General features: G+C 43.2%; 1 protein-coding gene and 1 long non-coding RNA gene across 5 annotated transcripts; both read right to left on the bottom strand.

Moving 5' to 3' along the window:
* Positions 1-7,979: 7,979 nt before the first annotated feature.
* On the bottom strand, positions 7,980-10,756 carry LOC124703873. Its single transcript, XR_007003383.1, has 3 exons — positions 9,614-10,756; positions 9,399-9,491; positions 7,980-8,688 (listed from the first exon to the last, which is right to left on the bottom strand). It is a non-coding gene; the product is annotated as an uncharacterized LOC124703873 (long non-coding RNA).
* A 497-nt stretch (positions 10,757-11,253) lies between these two features.
* Positions 11,254-20,220, bottom strand: LOC124703871. 4 transcript variants are annotated; one of them, XR_007003381.1, is made up of 5 exons: positions 19,828-20,220; positions 19,258-19,368; positions 18,814-18,920; positions 12,496-13,169; positions 11,254-12,141 (listed from the first exon to the last, which is right to left on the bottom strand). XR_007003381.1 is itself a non-coding variant. In XM_047236111.1 (5 exons), exons 1-5 carry the CDS (start codon positions 20,107-20,109, stop codon positions 12,108-12,110), a joined length of 783 nt encoding a protein of 260 aa, XP_047092067.1. In that variant the 5' UTR covers positions 20,110-20,220; the 3' UTR covers positions 11,254-12,107. The 4 variants fall into 4 exon arrangements, 1 of the variants encoding a protein (XP_047092067.1); XR_007003382.1 differs by having other exon boundaries at positions 19,258-19,305; XM_047236111.1 differs by having other exon boundaries at positions 12,496-12,803; positions 19,258-19,309.
* Between the last annotated feature and the right edge of the window lie 607 nt (positions 20,221-20,827).

Raw genomic sequence — 20,827 nt, 5'->3', positions numbered from 1 at the left:
TAATTTCCAGCACACTATCCTACATCTTTACTTCAGTTTTAAACTCTTCAAAGAAACCATCCTAGTTTGTTTAGTACATATATAATTAGAACAATGACATTCCAATTTGAAGGAATAAAATACTTAGCCTTCAACTCTTCATGGATCGATACTATTACTTACACTCAGCGATTCCCTACACTTGTGAGTATCAAGATATTTTACGAACTTAAATCAACCCAAATTTCACTATATGAGAAGTGTTTACACAACGTCGTTGGTTTTTCATGAGGCAATCAAAGCCTAGCCAGCGACTTATAAGAGGTATATATAAACGGTGGTGTCCATGGCAAGGCGAGACGTTTTCATCCTCGCTCCACACGTCAGAAGTTATTTTTTTATGAATTAAATCACAATATAACAATAATAATTTTTTACAAGTTCTTAATGATATTCGACGGCGTAGTGAATACAAGGACATACAAACAATGTTTACAAGATTTTTTGAAAATAAATGTCACCTTGGGAGTTGTCTATGGTTGTCTGTCGTGAAAATGTATTTATGATCTGGGTTAGTAGTAAAACTGCTCAGCGCGGGGTGACTCGAAGGTTTAACTAGGTTCACGTCGCTACGTGCTGCTAGAACCACTCGCAGGCTCGCACCGCGAGATCCCGTTCGGCGGCAATCGACGACGCAGTGCGCAGGACACGGCATCGGCTGCGGAAACTCCATAGTCCTGCAATACGTATGCTCTCCGACACATCTCGGTTCTTCTGTTTTAGGCCAAAATCGATGTCGATTCTTCTGTTTTTTTTTTTTTGGAAGGTTTGTTCTCTAATCCCAAAATTCCTCACCCTAAACAATTCCCGGCTCCGGCTCTCGGCCGCCGCGGAACGCTCCTCAGATCGTGGTCGCGTCACACCGTGTTACCGGACCTCATTTGCCTTCCCCATCAAAGTTCAGTTTTTTTTTTACAAGAAACAATTTCAGATTTGCGACTGCCGGTCAAGAGCTCCGCCGTCGCATCCTTTATACCAGTTTCAATTATCCACTTTACTTGTTCAAAAAAAAAAAATTATCCACTTTAGGGCGAGCCGATGACATCTATATACCACTTGGGTTTCCCACTATGCTGCAAATTTGCCGATCAGCTTGGAAATCCTAGAACTGCAAGCTCAGCTAGGCTAGTACTAGTACTCATACTTTTTTTTTCTCAAAATAAATAGTGCTCTAAGGTCTCAGATAATCAATGTCAGCAAATTTCAGATTAACCTTCCTTGATAACCGGACTGGCAGTTTCGGCTTCCGTCACCGCATTTTAATCTTCACCCCTCCTAATTTTCAGCTAGATGAAAACACAATTCGGTCTAAGTCAGATCCTTGTCCGTTCATTTCGTTTCTTTTCACCAATCTTGGCGCACGTTTCTCTTTTCTGGATTGTGTCCCGCGTCTGCTCATTTGTACTCCACGTGTCTGGTTCTTTTAGCTGGTTCGGTTTGGTTTTTTTTGGGTTTTTTGAATTTCGGCGTCCGTGCCCTTTTATCCTGAGGCATCTCTCACTTTCCTCATTTTCTTTTCCTTCGTTTTCTCTCACTGGGAGAGGGGAGAGGCCGAGGTCGCGGGGCGGCGGAGGCGGCGGGGCTTTTCTTCCACAGCGAGGTCGAGGTCACTCGGGGCTGCGGGGAGGCGGGGCTGCGGTGCGGCTCTGTTTCCTTCCACGGCGAGGCCGAAGTCACTCGGGCGTGGCAGGGCAGCGGGGCGGCGTTGCTGCGGGGAGGCGAGGCTTCCTTCCACGGCGGGGCGGTGGCTGGAGTTTTCGCCACGGAGCAGGAGGCCGGAGTTGTTCAAGTCGAACTATGGGCTTGCGCGGAGGCAGAGGAGCTCCCGTCGTCCATGGCGAAGCTTCTAGCGAGTTGCCACTGTTTCGAGGAGGATGTAGGAGGATGCGTTGCCGGCGAGATTGGTATGCTTCTCTCAATTTGTTGCTCTCCTGATTTTGTTTTGAGTTCATCTACACCCCTGCAACTCTCGTCCATGCGTAGATCTGTGGTGCTATGTTTGATGCAGTTCATTTAGGTGTTTATGGTGATCGATCCCTATGTTTAGGTGTTTACGGCCTGAGCGCCATTTAGTTCATTTGTTCTAGATTTTTGTCTAGTTTCTAGTATCATTACCACAACAGCCCGAGCTTCTAAAAAAGCAGTTACTGACAACTTAAAATACTTAAAATATATTCTGAACTGTATTATAGTGTTCTTTGTTCTGAACAACCCTACTCTGCTTTTTGTCGAACTGATTTGTTTACCTAGTTTTTGGTTAATTTCAGTAGGCACCCTGTCTAATCTAGACAGTCTGCTCATATGTAGTTCAATTGATTGCAGGGTATGATAGTGCAGGATTAGGTTATAATAGTAACATTTCATCTTGATTACTATTTGTTTCATCGTTCATGATATGAGTAAAGTTCTGAATTGGATGTCGAATTTTGCAAGCTGCAGATGGTATGAAATTGCTGCCACTGAAAACTTAAAAATATTGAATTTAATTATCTTGTTCTTTTGTTCTGAACAGCCGACCCTGCTGCATTGTCGAGCACTGATTGTTAATCTTCAGTGCATAGGGTCTGTGGTGTATAGCTTTTTTGGTTAATTCATCCACTGTGTAATGTAGTTTCAGTATCATGTTTTGGTGATGCTGTTAGGCCTTGATAGGCGTCTTTTTTTGTGGTCTTGATTTGTGAAGCGCCACTGCTGATGTACAATACTGTAATGTACTACATTGTTTTTGTGTTCTCTCCAGTTTGGTCTGATTTTAGTTAGTCATTCTTTCTCTTTGATATGAATAAAATAGGTTTTTGTGTTGTTTGCTTTTGTCTAGGATGATTTTGTTCACCAGCTTCATCCCTGAGTGTATCGGAGGTGTCAAATGCAGGTAGCCGTGGATGGTCAAGCGGTTGGTGAACAGCAAGGCAGTCGCAGATGGTCAAGCGGTTAGTGAATAGCAACATGCACTTTATTTTCGACTAAAAGCTACGGCAAAGAAGTTACGTTTGTTTGTACTGTAGAGGCACTAACGAACAATAGCATGAGATTTAAATTCTAGTAATAGCTTTTTGTGCATGCTTGGACATTACTTGTGACGAAAAGAGTGTTCGTTTTAAGCGAAACAATGGAGTTTCATTTCCTTTTATTTCACTAATATTTTCTCGCTTTTTTATCTGGGATCCATATGTTTCTTGCGTTTGCACCTTTTTGTTGTTTTCATTGCTTTTTTTTGCATTTTCCTTTTTCGCTGGATTTGGCGGGGTAACTCCGCCTACGCCAAAAAAAAATTATAAGTTGGTAGCCGGTTCCAAGCCGGGTAAAGGAGGAGGTTTCACCATTTTATGAGTTGTCTCTCATTCTGTCATTCATTTTCAATGTCCCTTATTTTTCTCTCTCATTTTCCATCTTTCATTCTCTCAGTTTTGCTCATTTTTATTAATTATTTCTAGCTCGTATTTCTTGATTTGCTATCATTTTTTAGATCAGTCTTAAATTATTTAGCTCAGTCTTAGACATATTGCATTCCCGGACGCGCGGTCTTTTCTTCAGTTTATCTCTGTCTCAGATTTCATCAGTGTCTCTACTTGAGCTCTCAGTGTGTCTCAGATACCCTCATTTTTCATTTCTTAGACTGTAACCCTGTTACTTCAGTTTGCTTAATTTTCAGTCATTCCTTCTTAAGTCTTCAGTTTGTTCACTATTTCTTAAGTTTTCTTAAGTATGATTTCATCAGTGTCTCTGTCTTGAGTTAAATCTCAGTTTTTACCTCCGTCTCTCATTCTCCCTCATTCTCCGTCACTCATTTCTTGATTCTTCAGTTTTGTTTTTTTCTTCATTTCCCCAATTTATCTCAGTTTTTACCTCCGTCTCTTATTCTCCGTCACTCATTTCTTGATTCTTCAGTTGTTAATTTTGACTGATTAACTGGCCTCACTTGTGGTATTTCTTAAAGAATTTCCTGCTGATCATGTAAACAAGTAGAAAGAAGAAACTGTTCTAACTACTAGTTAGTACACATATGATACCTCTGAACTAAGAAAATATACTTAAGCAATTTGTGTGTTTTATTGTCTTGATTCAGTGCAGTTTCATGTTCATTTAAAAAATTAGAGAGAGGGGTTCAGTTAACATCAAGTTTGGTTTGTAAGTCTCGACAAGAGAGAGGAGTACACTTGAGAGCTTCAGTTTTAGACTGCACTCAAGGGGAGTCTTGCTCTGCAGTTGTAACCTGACAAAAGTAGATGGTCTTTAAAAAGTCTATGCCGAGCCATAAATAGTGTGAGGCTATACTTTACTTGACACATGCAAACTGGAAAATTAGTTTTCAGTTTCAGGTTTTAGCATGACTGCCGTAGCTAAATTCGAGTTTCCAGTGCCTAGTTTAATGACTGCAGTAGCTAGAAAGAGTCACAAAAGCCGATCGGTGGCAGCAGCATAGTAAGGCTGGTGACGTAATATCATCTTGCGTAGTTTTAGCTCATAGCTTCCTGGTGACAGGTGACATAGCCTTTTTTGAATACTTTGTAAAATACTGGACGTACATCTAAGACTAAACATGCTTAGTGTAGTGATGTTGCCGTACACAGTAGGTTTTGGTGGTTTTCACTACTTCCTAATAACATCAAGCGTTTACTTTGCAGATCCAACATAATTTTGGGGGAGATGTACAAGCTTGACCTAGAAAATGAGAGAAAAGAGGATCCGGGAAGCAGTAGGGGTGAGGTGGAGAAGTGAAGTACATGTCCTGAGAGTGTATGATGTACAGAGGGTTGCCTAGATTCATCCGCACACTCCATTGAGCCGTAGTTCTCATTCCCCTCCATCTTGGATGTGGATCGGTCTTATTTCTTGCCGGATCTCTTTTGTTCCCTCCTCTTTTTTTCTGATTTCCTGTGTGGTGCCCGTCGTTTGCTGGAGACAGGATGCACCTGGTAGAACAGGCCAACGGAAATAGAAGGCCCAGTTTTCTGTTTAATGTACAAGGTCCTGTATAAGACCCAGACCACTGTTTCCTGTGGGTCCACATTTTTTGTCTAGTTTTTATGCACCAGAGCCCAGTTCAAAAAAAGGCTCATGTATAAATAAGGGGCTGATGCAAAAAAAAAGCCAGGAAAAACCGGACTGATTTTTTGGTAAATGATTCATGCCGAAGAGAATGAGGCCGATGTGGCCGAACGGATGAATGAGTACTAATGAGAGAAATCTGACTTGAAGTGAATTGCATTTTCATCTAGGTGATGGTTAGACACTCCCCTTAATCTTTCCTCGTGTAAGCATCTCTGGGTTTTTATTTCCGACAAAGAAACATTCGTGAGAATTCATCGTTTTCTCTTGCAAAAAATTTGCATAAGCAATATTGAGACATTCTAACGAGCTCTGCCGCATTGCAGATAGTGGATCAAATGATTCATCAGCTGAAACAAATGGTGCAACCTGCCAACAGGGCGATATTTCTCAAGGTGCCCAAAATGTGAGACAAGGACTTGTTTTTGAGAAACTACCGGAGGTATGTGTTGCTAGCAGCTAAGTATTCTATTTTCAAGCAATTTTTTATCGCAACTGCTAGCACATGACTTTGCCGATGAATCCGCATACGCTCGAAAAAATATATATATGAGCAGACGGCTTGCACCTTGCTCTCAGTGAGATGTCGTGTAAGCTGTAAACTTGCGTGTTTCCATAAGAAATCGGTGGTTTCTGTGCATTGTAAATCTGCCAAGAAGAGGTACATATATACCTGGTTATGTTGTCTTCATCCATTGCAGCCTTGCAGGTCTTGATGCAAAGTACATATATTCATTAACAAGCTATAGTCATGATTTTTTGTTTTTGTTTTGTTTATTGCAGTCGATCAGGCTACAATCTGACTGCTGAACTTGTCAACCTTGGTTCTGCAGGATATCTTACATCGTATACATTCCCTCTGTTATATGTGCTAGATCGACTAGTGTAGATCAGTGCCGGGTAGGAGATGTGTACTGTGAGGTTTACCTTCTCCTTGCGAGGAGGACGAATCCGTGAATGTCAACATGGTGGCGATGGCGACGATGACGGCGTGAGGTCGAGCAAGAGGTGGCGGCGGAGCTTCCCGTCGGCACTGTGCAGACCTATATCGGTAGGTGTGTAGGTGGGGCGAGTGACACTCCAGTCAACTTCGTGATCTGTGCCACCGCCCCCACCACTCTATATATAGCACAGGCGACAGAGGCCCACCAAATAGAGATGCGGTTGGGCGCCCCCGATCAGGGCGCGGACGAGGTCAAAGGGTCGTGCTCGATCCATTGGGTTCGACCACGTTGGGTTCGACCACGTTAGAGATCATCCTAACATTCTCTCCCTTGATCTCAACTTTTCTTTTAACTTTATACTTTCACTTTATTCGTTTCATTTTAGATCAGTCCATAGGGCATGTTTTATCGTCACAACTCTATTGCTGATAGAATCAGACAGCCACAATAGACTTCTCTGTTTTGAAACAAATTCTTTTACTTTTGAGCCTCTTATGATCCAGGATAGGTAAGACTTTCCCTTAAACCCATGCCGGTTACGTGTTCCTTGAACACACTGGGTGGTAAGCCTTTCTTAGCGGATCCGCAAGCATATCTTTTATCCTTACTAGTACAATGCCCGTGCGTTGCCACGGGTAACAAAACATGTAAAGAAATAAAAAATAGTTAAAATACAAACATCAACCATCACCCACAAATACATGACACATAACATGGTCTCGAGACCAACACTGAATTAAATTCAAAATAATGCTCCCCTGAATCCATAGTACTCCATTCATACCGGTTTACTGGGCAATTACGTATTTCGAGAAAAAACTTAGACTATTTTGCTACTTTATATTCTTTAACATTGGATTTTTTTTTGTTAAACTTTGAGCTCGAATATAGGAAAATATATTTAGTTCATCTAGACAAAAAAGTTGAACCCGATATAAAAATAAGCTAAAACGTTCATTTTCTTATAAATAGATGTAGTGTATCAAAAATCAGTTTTTAATTTCAACAGAAAGTTTGCTTCCTATGCACGAGAGCGGACGATGTACGCCCGGGCTTGGTTGCACTCGGCAGGTGAGTGGCTGTGGTTAATCGCCAAGCAATCAATGCTGCCCATTTTCTAATGATATACGGTGTGCTAAAATTGCAATACACGTCTTCTTGGTCTAGTCTGGTAGTACAAACTTTAATAAGGACAGTTGGCACGCAGTAGAAGAATAAATTTCCGCCGGTGAGAACCTGTACCGCACAGGCAAACCATTGGAGTTGTGGAACATCATGGACCATTTTTGATTCGTTCATTAGTAAACGGAAGCTTTTCATGTGCCAGCCGTGCAACGTGTATTAGTCTAAATAGGTATAGTACGAGGTTGGGAAGGTGACAAGTGCTAATTAGAGCCCCGGCTCTTTGAAATATTTGAAAACTTCCAAAAATTTCAACTATATACAGTACCAGCGTGTAAATTTTTAATGTGAAATACCTAGTATTGTAGATACAGCAAAAAAGACAAATTGGACAATTTTTTGAACATTCAAAAGGAACACTATTCATGCTTCTAGATCTGGATTTTTGTTACTCCCTCTGTCGCATGAAATATGTCTTAATTTTGTCTAAATTTTGAGACAAAGTTAAGACACCAAGTTTAGACAAAGTTAGAGCATCTCCAGTCGCGTCCCCCAAACCATCCCCCAAAGGGATTTGGGACGCGTCGAACAAAAAAACGTTCCCAGCCGCGTCACCCAAAGTCGCTTTTTGTTCGGCGCGGCCCGATACGTTGTCCGGCGCTCCGAGGCCATCCCCGCTCCACAGGGGACGCTCCAGGCACGCCGGACACAACGAAAAGCGAGGGGAGGCGCGGCGGGACCGACGCGTCAGCGACTCACGGACGAACGCTCAACCGCCGCCTACCTAGGGACGATGCAGTTGCCGGGAAGTGGAACCGTCGCATTGGCAACCGCGTTGATCGACGCGTTGATCGCATTGTGTATGTTGCACCGCTTTGAATATTAGCAGCATTATTTAACCTACACATTTCTTCTATATACTAAATAAAAAAAGTATTTTAAAGTTTGAGGGCGGCGTTTGGGGGACGCGGCTGAATGATATTACACAAAGTTTGATGGCACGAATGAAACACGTCCCCAAAATGCTCGATCCGGATGCGTTTGGGGGACGCAGCTGGAGATGTTCTTAAGGCATTTCTAATTATTTTTATCGAATCAAGGACATAATACAAGATATTTCGTACCGAAAATTCTTAATAAATTTCCAGTGTAAGCACCAGAAAAGCTATGATGTTGCGAATGGTTATCCATCTGTCTAGTTTTGTTCAGATCATTGTAAGTCTTCTTACTGGTGTTAGCAGAATAAAATGTAAAACAGTTGAACAGGGATGTCTTTGATTTAGATGAGATTGTCCAGCAGTGAACGTAAAGATTGCAGGCTCTGGGGATCTTGGAGTTTTGATATAGTACTACTAATGGATTTAGACATAATTTACATGTTCGGGCATCTACACAAGTGTGGCAGCATTGCTTAATCCAACATGGTAAGTTCAATGTTAGCAGCGTGGAGGCGATCTTCAGCAAAACTGGATGCGCTCCCTTGCATCATCATTACTTTGTGTAATATCATTCATCCGTGGTTATCAATATTATCCTGTGATATGTTGCAAGTAAAATAACTTGTCAGCTATGTTGTGGAACCCCACAGCAACAGCCGCCAAGATTGGTAGCTACATTTTTTTTCAGGCTGGGTAAATATATAAAAGAAATTGATAACCATAGAAATCATATAAAGGTAAGACCTTGCAAACTGCTAATTTCAAGTCTTAGACACCAGTTTTTCACAAAGAAAGATGTGCAGATATCGGATTCATCACTGTAAAAAACATTTGAATACAGTCGTGTCATCACGCATATTCTTGTTACTACAATATTTGCATAGGAAATAAGGAGGAACGTTCAAGCAGCGTAAAATGATAACCTCCTGTAATGGGTGTACTAGTATAGGGAATCGCTTTGACAAGTTGAATTTATCGACTTGCCAGTCAGCAAAATATTCTAGATGCATTCAAATAAATCCTTTTGGATTAAATTTGGAGTTAGTTTTAGCTTCTTTGTTGCGTTTAATCCTCAAGATCTAGTGGTAGGGTCCATGACATGAATTATTTTGTTCGGCGTTTCAAAAGAAAAATTGTACAAGCTGTCAAGTAGAAGTAAAGGAGTGTGGAACAACATGGAGAAGTGTTTTATAATCTAAATTATTCTGGATTTGTGGGAAGGTATGTGTGCATTAGTAACATAAATAAATGCATTTGTGTACTGATTAATTGGTAATATATAACATTATAGTGTAGTGCAACTCACCAGCCAGCAAGAGTTTACGGTAAACCCCTGTTTGACAAATTGGTTTGGGATAGATGCAATATTTGAGTAATTCATTACTGCCACCACATCTACCTGTGATTAGATGATGGATTATGGTTAATGACGTTAATAAGTAATGTGGTGTAATTTCCTAACTAATTGGGTTATAGTGCTAGATATGTAAGCTAAAAATGGTGCGAATGGGATAGATTTACCGCAAATTATGGCTCAAGATGACAGCTCAAATGAGAAATCCATGCCATGATGCATTCTGTGATGTTGATCAGCATTATTCGCCTGATTATACAAGAGAAAAGCTTGTGATCCATTGGGTGGTTCCAATTAACAGTTCTGATAACAATTCCAAGAATGTCTACTAATCTAGGGTACTCATGTATGATCCATGACTTGACGAAATGAAAATCGTGGATCAATTAAAAGTTATGTTTACTTGAGAGATAATTAACAACAAATATACAATGTGCAACACTCACATTTCTGCAAGAACTTCCAGTAATTTGGAGAGGTATGAAAATAATCTCGCATAGCTAGTAAATAGAGGTGTGTGAAACTGGATGCATAAATTATTTATATGCTAAATTAGGGTAGTTGTGGTAATTGTAGGTGGGCTAGCGACAGTAAATAAACTAGATTTTTTGACAATGGCGAGAAGTTATAATGCAGGTGCTTAATTACAACTGGACGGTGTCCGGGTTATCTTATAAGATTGTCTATTTGTGTGAGGAATTGTAGTGATTGTTAGTTCGTAGAGTACGAGTTTAGACTCAAACGTAATATTCAGGTCAACAAAAATAAAAGGGGTATATATCAATAATTTCGGCAATGTTTACAGTGGGGGAGTTATTCAACTAGAAGTTAATTATAATCTAAAGGCATCTTCAATGGGGAGACCTATTTCGGACACAAAAATGTCCATTATTGTCCAAAATGGGTCGCCCTGGACAAGAGTCTGCACAACCGGCAGACCTATTTGGACAAAAACTTGTCCGTTTGTTTAGTCAATAACAAAGGGGGTCTACATGTCATAGACTCTATAATTTCCTATTCTGCTGAAATCAGTATATCTCAAACAATTGCAATCAAAATTTGCACTGAATCACATACAGCTAGCAAATTCTAATTATGCGTACTAGTACAACATTTTACCAGATAACAGAAAAAGAGCATCACCCAAAGAGCTAGCAGATAATGCATAGATTAGCTAGTGCATCATGTACTGATTAGCTAGCAGCCAGGGACGAAGCTCCACAAAGAGTGCTATGGTGTCACCTCTACTGGAATGGGGTCAGGTTATCCAAGACAGCAGCGCCGACCTGCTCCGTCCCTGCTAGCACCTGATGCGGACGATGTGGGGGCGCGCACCACAGCCATGGGCACGGACCGAGCGAGCCTCACGCACACAACCACGAGCTCCTCTGGCCGCGGGGAGAGGGCCTAGCAGGGAGACGCCGATAGCAACCGCGACCTCGTCAGGGCGGCGGCGGCTGGTGGCGTCGTCGGTCGGGGAGTCGCGGGAGCGCCACAGGTCGGGGAGTTGCGGCGGGGCCGGCCAGAGCGGAGGCGGTGGCCGGTGGGGATCGAGATGCGCTTCGACACGGGATTAGAGTTGAGAGAGAAGAGGAAATAGAATGGGCCTGACTGCTTTTCGACCTCCATGTTCTATGATGCATACGACTGAGGTGGTTGGGGCTATCCAGGCTCTGTATTTCATCAGGCTGTCTATACAAAATTATACACGACGTGTTATGACGTAGGCTTATGAAACGGATGGTCTGATAGGAATTCGATAAAAGGAGCACCCAAGCTCGAGCTGCCTTCAGAGTTTTCGTCCTATGCACGAACTACCAATGTTGTTATTTAGTATCAAGAGTGTGGTATTACATTTCTTAGTCATGTCCTAATTGCACTCCATCCGTATTGAGAAACAAGACATGCATGCTACTATTCTTGTCACCAACCCACCATTGACACATGTACCCTATTTTTTGCCCAATCATCTCCAGTGGCCATGGGATAATACCACCTGAATGCAGAACAAATGAACAATTATGTCTATTGGTAAACCACCTGACTGGGAGTGTTTGTTGTCGAAGAGAAAAAATGCAACTAAATACTGGAATGATAGATCCACGGTTACTGTACCAATTTTAGGCTGTATTTGGCATGGAAGCATGCTTGGTTCTTCTTAAGATGAATATCAAGCTTATTTGGGCAGGTAAGTTTTGAGCAGACTAAAAATATTAATGTGTGCTGAGTTGTGCAGGAGAGAAACACTAATGATTGTCTGAACTTCAATTCCTACTATGACCATAGGGTGGTCTACTGATGCAAACTCACAGCACTCCGATCTACATCGACACCCTTTACCCTGTCACTTCCTCCAGAATACTAAAACCACCAATTCAATACCACGATTGTACATAGGAGTTCTGCAGTAAAAGAGGGAGGGGAGGGCGAAACGGTTGTACCTGAGGCTGGGGAGGCACTAATAACGGTGACCAGACCATCGAGGTTCATTAAGGCACAAGAGCTCACTAAGTATGTCAAAATCTCTAGAGGTACGTCCAGAGTCCAGACTGAATCAACAAAAACCAATGCTCAAGAAGAATGTGGAAGGTACACAAGTACAGCCTGACTCAATCAACAAAATCATTCTGATGGTTGGCACCTTCAATCAACATGAACATATCAAAAAGCGTCTAGATTTCCTAGCCTACTGAACCTGTGAAATACCATCATGTCATAGAGAGAGAGAGAGAGAGAGAGATCCACCTAGTGTATGCAAGTTTTGAAGGTAGAATAAGAACAATAATTTCACCGTATCGAATCATCAAAATACTTTATCCAATATATAATTTTTATATCTTGGCTAGAAAAATATGTCTCCTTTGATCAGTTCCTTCAAGTTAAGAGTATGGACTTTCGCAAGCTTCTTGTAAATAAACAAATCAATATATTTAGCTTGCAACTATTGCTTGAGAGAGTGAAAGGTTGTGAGAGCATGATCAGGTTTCACAAAAATGAAAATATGAAAGTGCTACAAAAGAGGAATGATTTAAATGTGACATCCAGTTACCTGTGCATCAACACATTACTGTTACGGTCTATAATTACTGACAGCTTGGACGCAGACCAGATATGGCAACAAGGAGCAGCATAGGTGCGGAGTGTGGCCGTGTCGCCAGATCGATCGCTCTGGACACTGCAATGAATACAAGGAGCGAGCAGGTGCAACCTGGAAGTAGATAGTGTTTGAGCAACTGACCAGAGTCCATGAGAGTAGGTGCGGTGCAATAGGTGGCGGAGATTCTTGAGATGCGTCTTCCTTTGAGGGTCTTCAGGAAAGACCACCAGAGTGATTAGAGGAGAGGCCACAGCTTCAGCCTGGACACCGAAGGTGGTGTAGGGCGCATGCGAGAGCGAGAAACCATAAGCCACAAAATCATTAGAGAGGAGCAGGGGAAGACCAGATGACCCTGGCATGGAAAGACGTGATGACCAGCACCAAGCGCCGAGGAGGAGCGCAGTTCATCAATGGTCCAACTGACCAAGGAAGATTCAATTTAGGAATCAAAATTTAGTGGCACCCAGGAACGAATTGTGGACCTCAAGAATAGCAAAGCACACCATCGAGCTACGCTGCTGAGTCACTATATCTAATCACGACCAACAAGAAGTGGTGGCCGAGATTGAGAGGAGACATCCTAGAAAGATCAGGAAGGCTCTTAATTCCTTTAAAACTCCGTTTCACTGCATTTATCAAGCAGTCAGAGATACAAAAATGGGAACCATAAAACCAAACCATTTTCTGTTGAATTCTACTCATGTAGCATTATGGTGAATTGCATAGGTCCTACAGCACCACTACAACCACTACAACAGTGAGTTAAATTCTAAAAAAATGGTGACCAATTAAGGAATAGTTCACCTCGTAAATCAGATAAGCAAATTATGTTCGTCGCTACTAAAAAGTACAAACCAATAATCTTACTAAGTGTAGGAAACTTCTCCATAACACTTGTACACCAGTGAGTTAAATTTAAAAAATGGTGACCAATTCAGGAGTAATTTCGCTCATATATCAGATGAGAAAATCAATTCTGTTAGACAACTGTTGGTGTGTCTGTTGGGCTGTCTTCTTGTTCTCTGTTGTGGCCCATTTGGCCCAGCCCAGTCCTGACCTATATAAGGTGCTTCTATCTCTGTAACCCTAGGAAGAGAGAGTTCCTCCCTGCAGCCTCCTACCTCAGGTTAGGCCCTCACCTCTGTCCACATGGTATCAGAGCAAGGGGCAGTGAGGGCAACGACGGGAAGGACTGCCGATCTGGAAGCCTAGTCTGCTGTGGCTGCTAGGAGGAAGAGGAAGAGGAAGGGAGCAGGCTGCTGCGGCGGCAAGGAGGGGAAGGCAGTGACAAGTAAGGAGACGAAGAGGCATCCTGCGGGTAAGTCCTTTGGTGATTCGAGAGGTTAGTTTGGTGTCAAGCATGGGGGACAACGGGGATTTGGCCAAGGCTGCGGAGAAGGCTGGCGAGAACTTATCACTACCAAAGGAGATGGAGGAGGATCTGCTGGAGGGGGAGCAATCGTTCCCCATACCATCATCGGTCAGAAACTTGAGCTGCCGGCGAATGAAATCAAGTTGGAAGGAGTGGCCAACTATCTCCGGTGGTCAAGGAGGGCGCTGTTGATTTTGAACTCGAAAGGGCTGGATGAACGTGTGAGTGGTGAAGCTGCGAGAACCAGCGAGACAAGACCAGTCCGGAATGGAAACGAGTGGAATGCCATAAACTCTCCGATTGTGGCATGGTTGCTTAACTCTTTGGTTTCTAACATTGCTGCTTCGTAGAGGCACTCACAAAAGCTTCAGAGGTATGGGACACCCTATCAAATCTTTATTCCGGAAAGGGGAACATTATGTTGATTGCTTGAGATTGAGGATAAAGTGCATGACTTGCAACAAGGAAACAAAGCTGTGATGGCATATGTGGCTGAGTTGCGGCATCTTTGGGGAGATTTAGATCATGTTGATCCTCTGGAACTTGCCCATGGGGAATGTGTGAGTCTTCGCTGCAAGCTGGATTGAACGTCGGTGAGTCATGAAGTTCTTGAAGGGTCTTAATCAAGATTTTGAGGGGAGAAGGGCTGCTTTACTGCATCAAACCACTACCCCTTCTCTCAAAGAAGCCATTGCAGCTATGTCCGGAGAGGAAGTGCGTCCGAATATGACAAAGGGAAGCGATTCTGTCCCTCATCCAACCTTCTACACTAACGAGAGACAAGAGATGAGAGACTCGCTATACTTGTGGGCGAAGGGACACTTGAAGCATCGAGTGTACCTCCTTTGCTACATCCGAGTAGGGGGAGAGGAGGATACACACATGGCGAGAGGAAGCTACGAGAGGAAGAGGTGATGGCAGAGGTAGTGGACAGCCATATGGACAGCACCATGGAAGAGGTGGTGGACGGCACTATGGCGAGAGGTAGTGGACGGCCATATGGATATCGGTATGGCAGGGGTGGAGGACAAGCGGCACGCTATATCACCCAAGGCACATATGGCGGCGGCTTCGAGTCAACTACCGGTACCTCTCGGGGACAATCAAAGGAAGAAGGACAAAATGAAGCAACCTTTGGGAACTTTGCTCACTATGTCTACAAAGATGAAGGTAATATTGATAGAGTTTCTATAGCCACTCATAATGCTAATTCAGATTGGATTCTTGATTACGGAGCATCCAAACATGTTACTGGAAATATTAGTGAGTTTGACTCTTATACTCGGTATCCTTCCACACATAGAGGCACTATCCAAACAGTCGATGGCACGAGCACAATCTATAAAAGGGGAGGGTCGGTGCAATGTACACCCAACATAAAATTGTCATCGAGTTCTACATGTTCCTGCTTTTCCGGTAAATGCTGCTATCTCTAAGTGCCTTGATTGATCAGCGAGGACTACCGTATAATAGTTGATAGATATATGTGTTTAATTCGGGAAAGGGAGAGCGAGCAAGAAGATTGGGACTGCAACCGAGGCATAGAGGTCTTTGGCACATAGATCGTGACAAGATGGGGCATGATGCTAGTTACGTGCTTGCTGCGATTGTTGGAGGAAAGGAGAGTATGGCACTAGTTCATCATTGTCGAATGGGTCACATGGCGTTTGATAAAATGTTTCGAGTTTTTCTCGATGTAATGAATGGAGTGGACAAAACCAAATTATGTTGTGATGCTCGCGAATATGCTAAGCATACGAGAACCTCTTATGTTAGTAGAGGGATCGAAGTGTATCCCCATTTGTGTTAGTGCACTCGATGTATGGACGTGTCCTGTTGTGTCGAGTAAGTGGCATGAAGTACTTTGTGACTTTTATTGACTTGCTATTCCGGAATGACTTGGATCTATCTTATGCGTCACAAAGATGAAGTGTTCACCTGTTTCCGAGTTTTTGTGCCTATGTGAAAAACCAATTCAATGTTCGGGTGCAAGTGATCGGAAGCGATAATGGTACTGAATATATCAACAAACCTTTTCTTTGCTTTCTTATCTTCGCAAGGTATATCGCACCGGACTTCATGTCCCGACACTCCTCCCCGGAATGGAGTTGCTTGAGCGGAAGAATAGGCACATTCTTGAAGTGGCTCGATCTCTTATGTTTACCATGAATGTTCCAAAATTCTTATGGAGTGAGGCGAGTTATGACTGCTACATATTTGATCAACGGAATGCCTTCAAAGATTCTAGGTATGCGATCTCCTTGCCAACTCCTTCTAAATAACAATGACTTTGTTGTACCACCCAAACTCTTTGGTTGTACATGTTTTGTAAGGGATCACGAGGCCATCGTGTTGGCAAGCTAGATCATCGGGCTATCAAATGTATCTTTATTGGCTATTCCTCCGGACGGAAGGGTTACAAGTGTTGGAGTCCCACCGACGGGAGGACATTTGTAAGCATGGATGTTACGTTTCGCGAGTCGGAACCATTTTATGACGGTGAGAGTGATCTTAGTGGCTTGTTCCGGGGGCTTGACCATCTTGGTGATGCTCAAGAGGGGGAGCAACGGCAAGGTGCTGATCAAGAGCAGCAAGATGGTGACCAACAACAACATCAACAATTTCCTATTGTTGCGGAGATTCCTGCAATTCCTGGTACACCTACACCACCTAGACCTGTACCACCACAAAGATGGCTGCAGAATCCACTTGTGTACTCTAGAAGACAAGTACAAAGAGAACAAGTAGATGCACCAGGGGAGCAACAAGACCAGGGGCAGGGGGAGCAACCCAATGGACCAGAAAATCAAGGAAGTACAAGTGTAGATTCTGCAGAGGAGAATCAATCTCAGATTGAGTCCAATAATAGCCTAGACTTGCCAATTGCAATAAGGAAAGGGATAAGAAATGTTGGGCCCCCAAAGCGACTGAGTTATGATGACTATGACATAGGAAATTATATTTCCTACGAGGCATTGTCACCCACTTTTCGGGCTTTTGTTGCTTCACTGCAAACTGTATCTCGTTCCTAAGGATTGGAAGGCAGCCGAGTTGGACCCGAGATGGTGCAATGCTATGATGGAAGAGTTAGAGGCCTTGAAGAAAAATAAAACATGGGAGTTAACAGATCTCCCTAAAGGAAAGAATACAGTAGGCTGTAAGTGGATCTATTCTGTAAAACAAAATGCAGAAGGAAAAGTGGAGAGATATAAGGCAAGACTTGTGGCAAGAGGATATAGTCAGACTTATGGCATTGACTATGATGAGACATTTGCACCGGTGGCAAAAATGAGCACTCGTCGAATTTTGATCTCTTGTGCAGCAAATTTCGGATGGCCCTTGCATCAACTTGATGTCAAAAATGCATTTCGCATGGTGATCTTCAAGAGGAGGTGTATATGGAGATGCCACCAGGATTTGTCGGACCTGAAACTAAAGGGAAGGTATGTAGGCTGAAGAAATCTCTATATGGTCTCAAACAATCTCCACGGGCCTGGTTTGACGGGTTCGGACAAGTGGTGTGTGGCATGGGTTATGGTCAATGCAATGGAGACCATACCTTATTTTACGGACATTCGGAGCGAGAAAATCACTATCCTTGCTGTGTATGTTGATGATATTATCATCACGGGAGATGATGTTGTGGAAATCGCAAAGCTGAAAGGATGCTTGAGTCGAGCCTTTGAGGTGAAAGATTTGGGAAAACTTAGATACTTCCTTGGAATAGAAGTTGCAAGATCGTCAAAAGGGATATCACTATCTCAAAGAAAGTATACATTGGATCTCTTAGATGATATGGGCATGTTCGAGGTGCCGAGTGGCTTCAACACCTATTGACCGAGAACACTAAAATCACAGCGAGTACTGGAGAACCCATAAACAAGGAGAAATACCAAAGACTTGTTGGGAGACTAATATACTTATGCCACACGAGACCAGATATATCATTTGCGGTAAGTGTAGTGAGTCGCTATATGCATGATCCGAGGGATGGACACTCGGAAGCGACTCAAAGAATCTTGAGATACTTGAAGGGCACTCCGGGAAAAGGAGTGTTGTTTAAAAGTAATGGACACCTAAATGTAGATGGATATTGTGATGCGGATTGGGCTAGCTGCTTAGATGATCGAAGATCCACCTCAGGGTATTGTGTTTTTGTTGGAGGAAATTTGGTGTCGTGGAGAAGTAAGAAACAATCTGTTGTCTCGAAATCAACGACCGAAGCTGAGTACGAGCTATGTCACGGGGCACTGGGTGAAATGTTGTGGGTACGAAACCTTCTAAGAGAGCTGAAAATTTTAAGGCAAGGAAGCTTGAAAGTGTGGTGTGATAATATGTCTGCCATAAACATAGCAAATAACCACTGTCCGAAGCATGAGCGAACTAAACATGTGGAGATAGACAGATTCTTTATTAAAGAAAAGATTGATGCGGGGATTATCTCATTGGCTTATGTGAGATCGGGACAACAAGTGGCAGACTTGTTTAACAAAGGGACTCGGGCTCAAAGGAGTGTAATCTTGCTTGTGCCAAGATGGGGATGATTGACATTTATCACCCATCTTGAGGGGAGTGTTAGACAAGCTGTTGGTGTGTGCGTTGGGCTGTCTTCTTGTTCTCTGTTGTGGCCCATTTGGCCCAGCCCAGTCCTGACCTATATAAGGTGCTTCTATCTCTGTAACCCTAGGAAGAGAGAGTTCCTCCCTGCAGCCTCCTACCTCAGGTTAGGTCCTCACCTCTGTCCACAAATTCCTTGCTTGATACATAATACTGCAGTCATTATTCGAACATGCAGTGACATAATACTGCATTCGTTATTGAAAACGTAACGTAATATTGCAGACGACGGAATCAAAGATCGTATGGAAATGGTAATACCAGTAAGATGACCTAAATACCTGATGATGGAAGTAATAAACACCATGCAGTTCTTGGACTTCCTTCACTTCAACGTAATCCCACCTGCTGGTTGAATCCTCTCCGGAGTAATAACTCATGTACGGAACTGTAAAAATATCAAACGTGTAAAAATTAAGCTCATGCTCTACAGGCTCCATTGCACTCATCGTGAGTTACATTTAAGAGGATGGTCTCATTTTTCAAAACATATCAGCTCATACAAAAGAATTATTGGCAGCACGAAGTCAACCACATCACAAAAAGGGAATCTCCAATCGTGAGGTCAAAAGAATGTTGTAAACAAAAAAGTTTCGAAATATCAATGATCAACAGATAGCAATTTGATTGAACAAAATTATAACTAACAGGTCGTAGTTAGCAGTATCAAGCAATATTTGAAAAAAAATGATGCGGAAATGGAAGAAAAGTAGTGAAGGACAAACCTTCGCTGCAATTAGAGCAACCCGCAGCCGCACAAATCAAGTAGCTATCTATCTAGATGTAGGATCTTATCAGATGAGCAGTGAAGGATGCATTATCATGAGATTCTTGATCTGTCAGAAAGTTTCTTAATAAATTTTCAGCTTCCTAAGTCACCCAACACAACACATCTTTCAGTTTCATGCCCATTTGGCTAACAGCTGGATTTGCTAATTCTTATTAAATTATAAATATCAGCCAGGAAACCAACTTGAGATTAAAGTACTCTCTAGAAAAGTGCCTCGATCCCTCAGAAGAAAAATATAGATGCAGCGAAGTGGCAATAATATACCCATATACAGTACTAATGAAACTGCATCTAGTCTGAAAAAAATGAAAAGGAGTTGCCAGTGTTGTATAGTGACTCAATTCAATTTTCGGATACAATGTAGCATGTACTGTTCTACTAACAGCCTAGGTTGTTCCACGACTGGTCAATAAGAATAACATCGGGAGGAAAAAGACAAGGACAAAAGCTAGGAAATTAGGACCAGCGTTCAACAGATCTACACAGGGCAAGCAGGCGTACTCACCGTGAGAAGCGCTGGGAAGACTAAGTTAAGCCAGGACCAAGATGCGATCCAGGCGTGCATCGCGGCCAACCCGAGGTCGAGTAGCGGGAAGGCAGCCTGGACCATACGCTCCCAGGAAGAGCAGCAGTCCGAATGCGAACAGAGCCGCCACAGGGTGCAGACCACCCAGCGGGCGCTATCCACTCCGCCGGCCTCCACCATCCCATCAGCAGGTTCTCGCCGCCGCCCCCCACCGCGAGGCCGGGATCGATGTTCTTGCCCTTTTCGCGCGGTGGCGGGCATCCACAAACCCGTGAGGAGTTCAGCTTTGGATATCCAGGGAGACGGCTGGGGAGGGCGGGCTGGGGCAAGGAGACGGCTGAGGGGCGGCGGGGCTGGGGAGGGGAGACGAGATCGGCGGCTGCAGGACCTTGGGCTAGGGTTCAATCTGAGGAGGGCGGGGTTGACGGTAGGGGGCGAAGGTCTGAGGACTGCGGGTTCTATTTTCCAGTACGTATGAGGGACCTAAATGCAAAACTGTGGGCGAGGATTGACGAAGCGGACGAAGGACGACGAAACGTATCGTGATGGCAGAATAAGGAACCAGTTTAGTCTTTTTAAATAGTAGACATATGCTCGAGATTTATTGTTTGATCCTGGACATTGTGTTTCACAACATAATACTTAACCTCAATCGGTTTCCTAGCTGTACTCGACTTGTTGTTGTGAGCATAAAATACTGCAGGCTCATTGTCGCAGTACATCTTTATTGGTTTGTCAATACAATCTACCACTTTCAAGTCGGGTATGAATTTCTTTAACCATAATGCCTGCCCCGTGGCTTCATAACATGCTATGAATTCTGCATACATCGTGGATGATGCAACTATCGTCTGTTTGGAGCTTCTCCACGAAATAGCTCCCCCTGCGAGGGTGAATACATATCCAGATGTGGATTTTCTATCATCTTTATCCCCCACAAAATCTGCATCTGAATACCCTCTTATTTCTAGGGAATTAG

Source organism: Lolium rigidum, chromosome 3 (genome assembly GCF_022539505.1).
Source record: "Lolium rigidum isolate FL_2022 chromosome 3, APGP_CSIRO_Lrig_0.1, whole genome shotgun sequence".
NCBI lineage: Eukaryota > Viridiplantae > Streptophyta > Magnoliopsida > Poales > Poaceae > Lolium > Lolium rigidum.
Note: the sequence above shows the minus strand (reverse complement) of the source record. Positions and strands in the feature narration are given on the sequence as shown.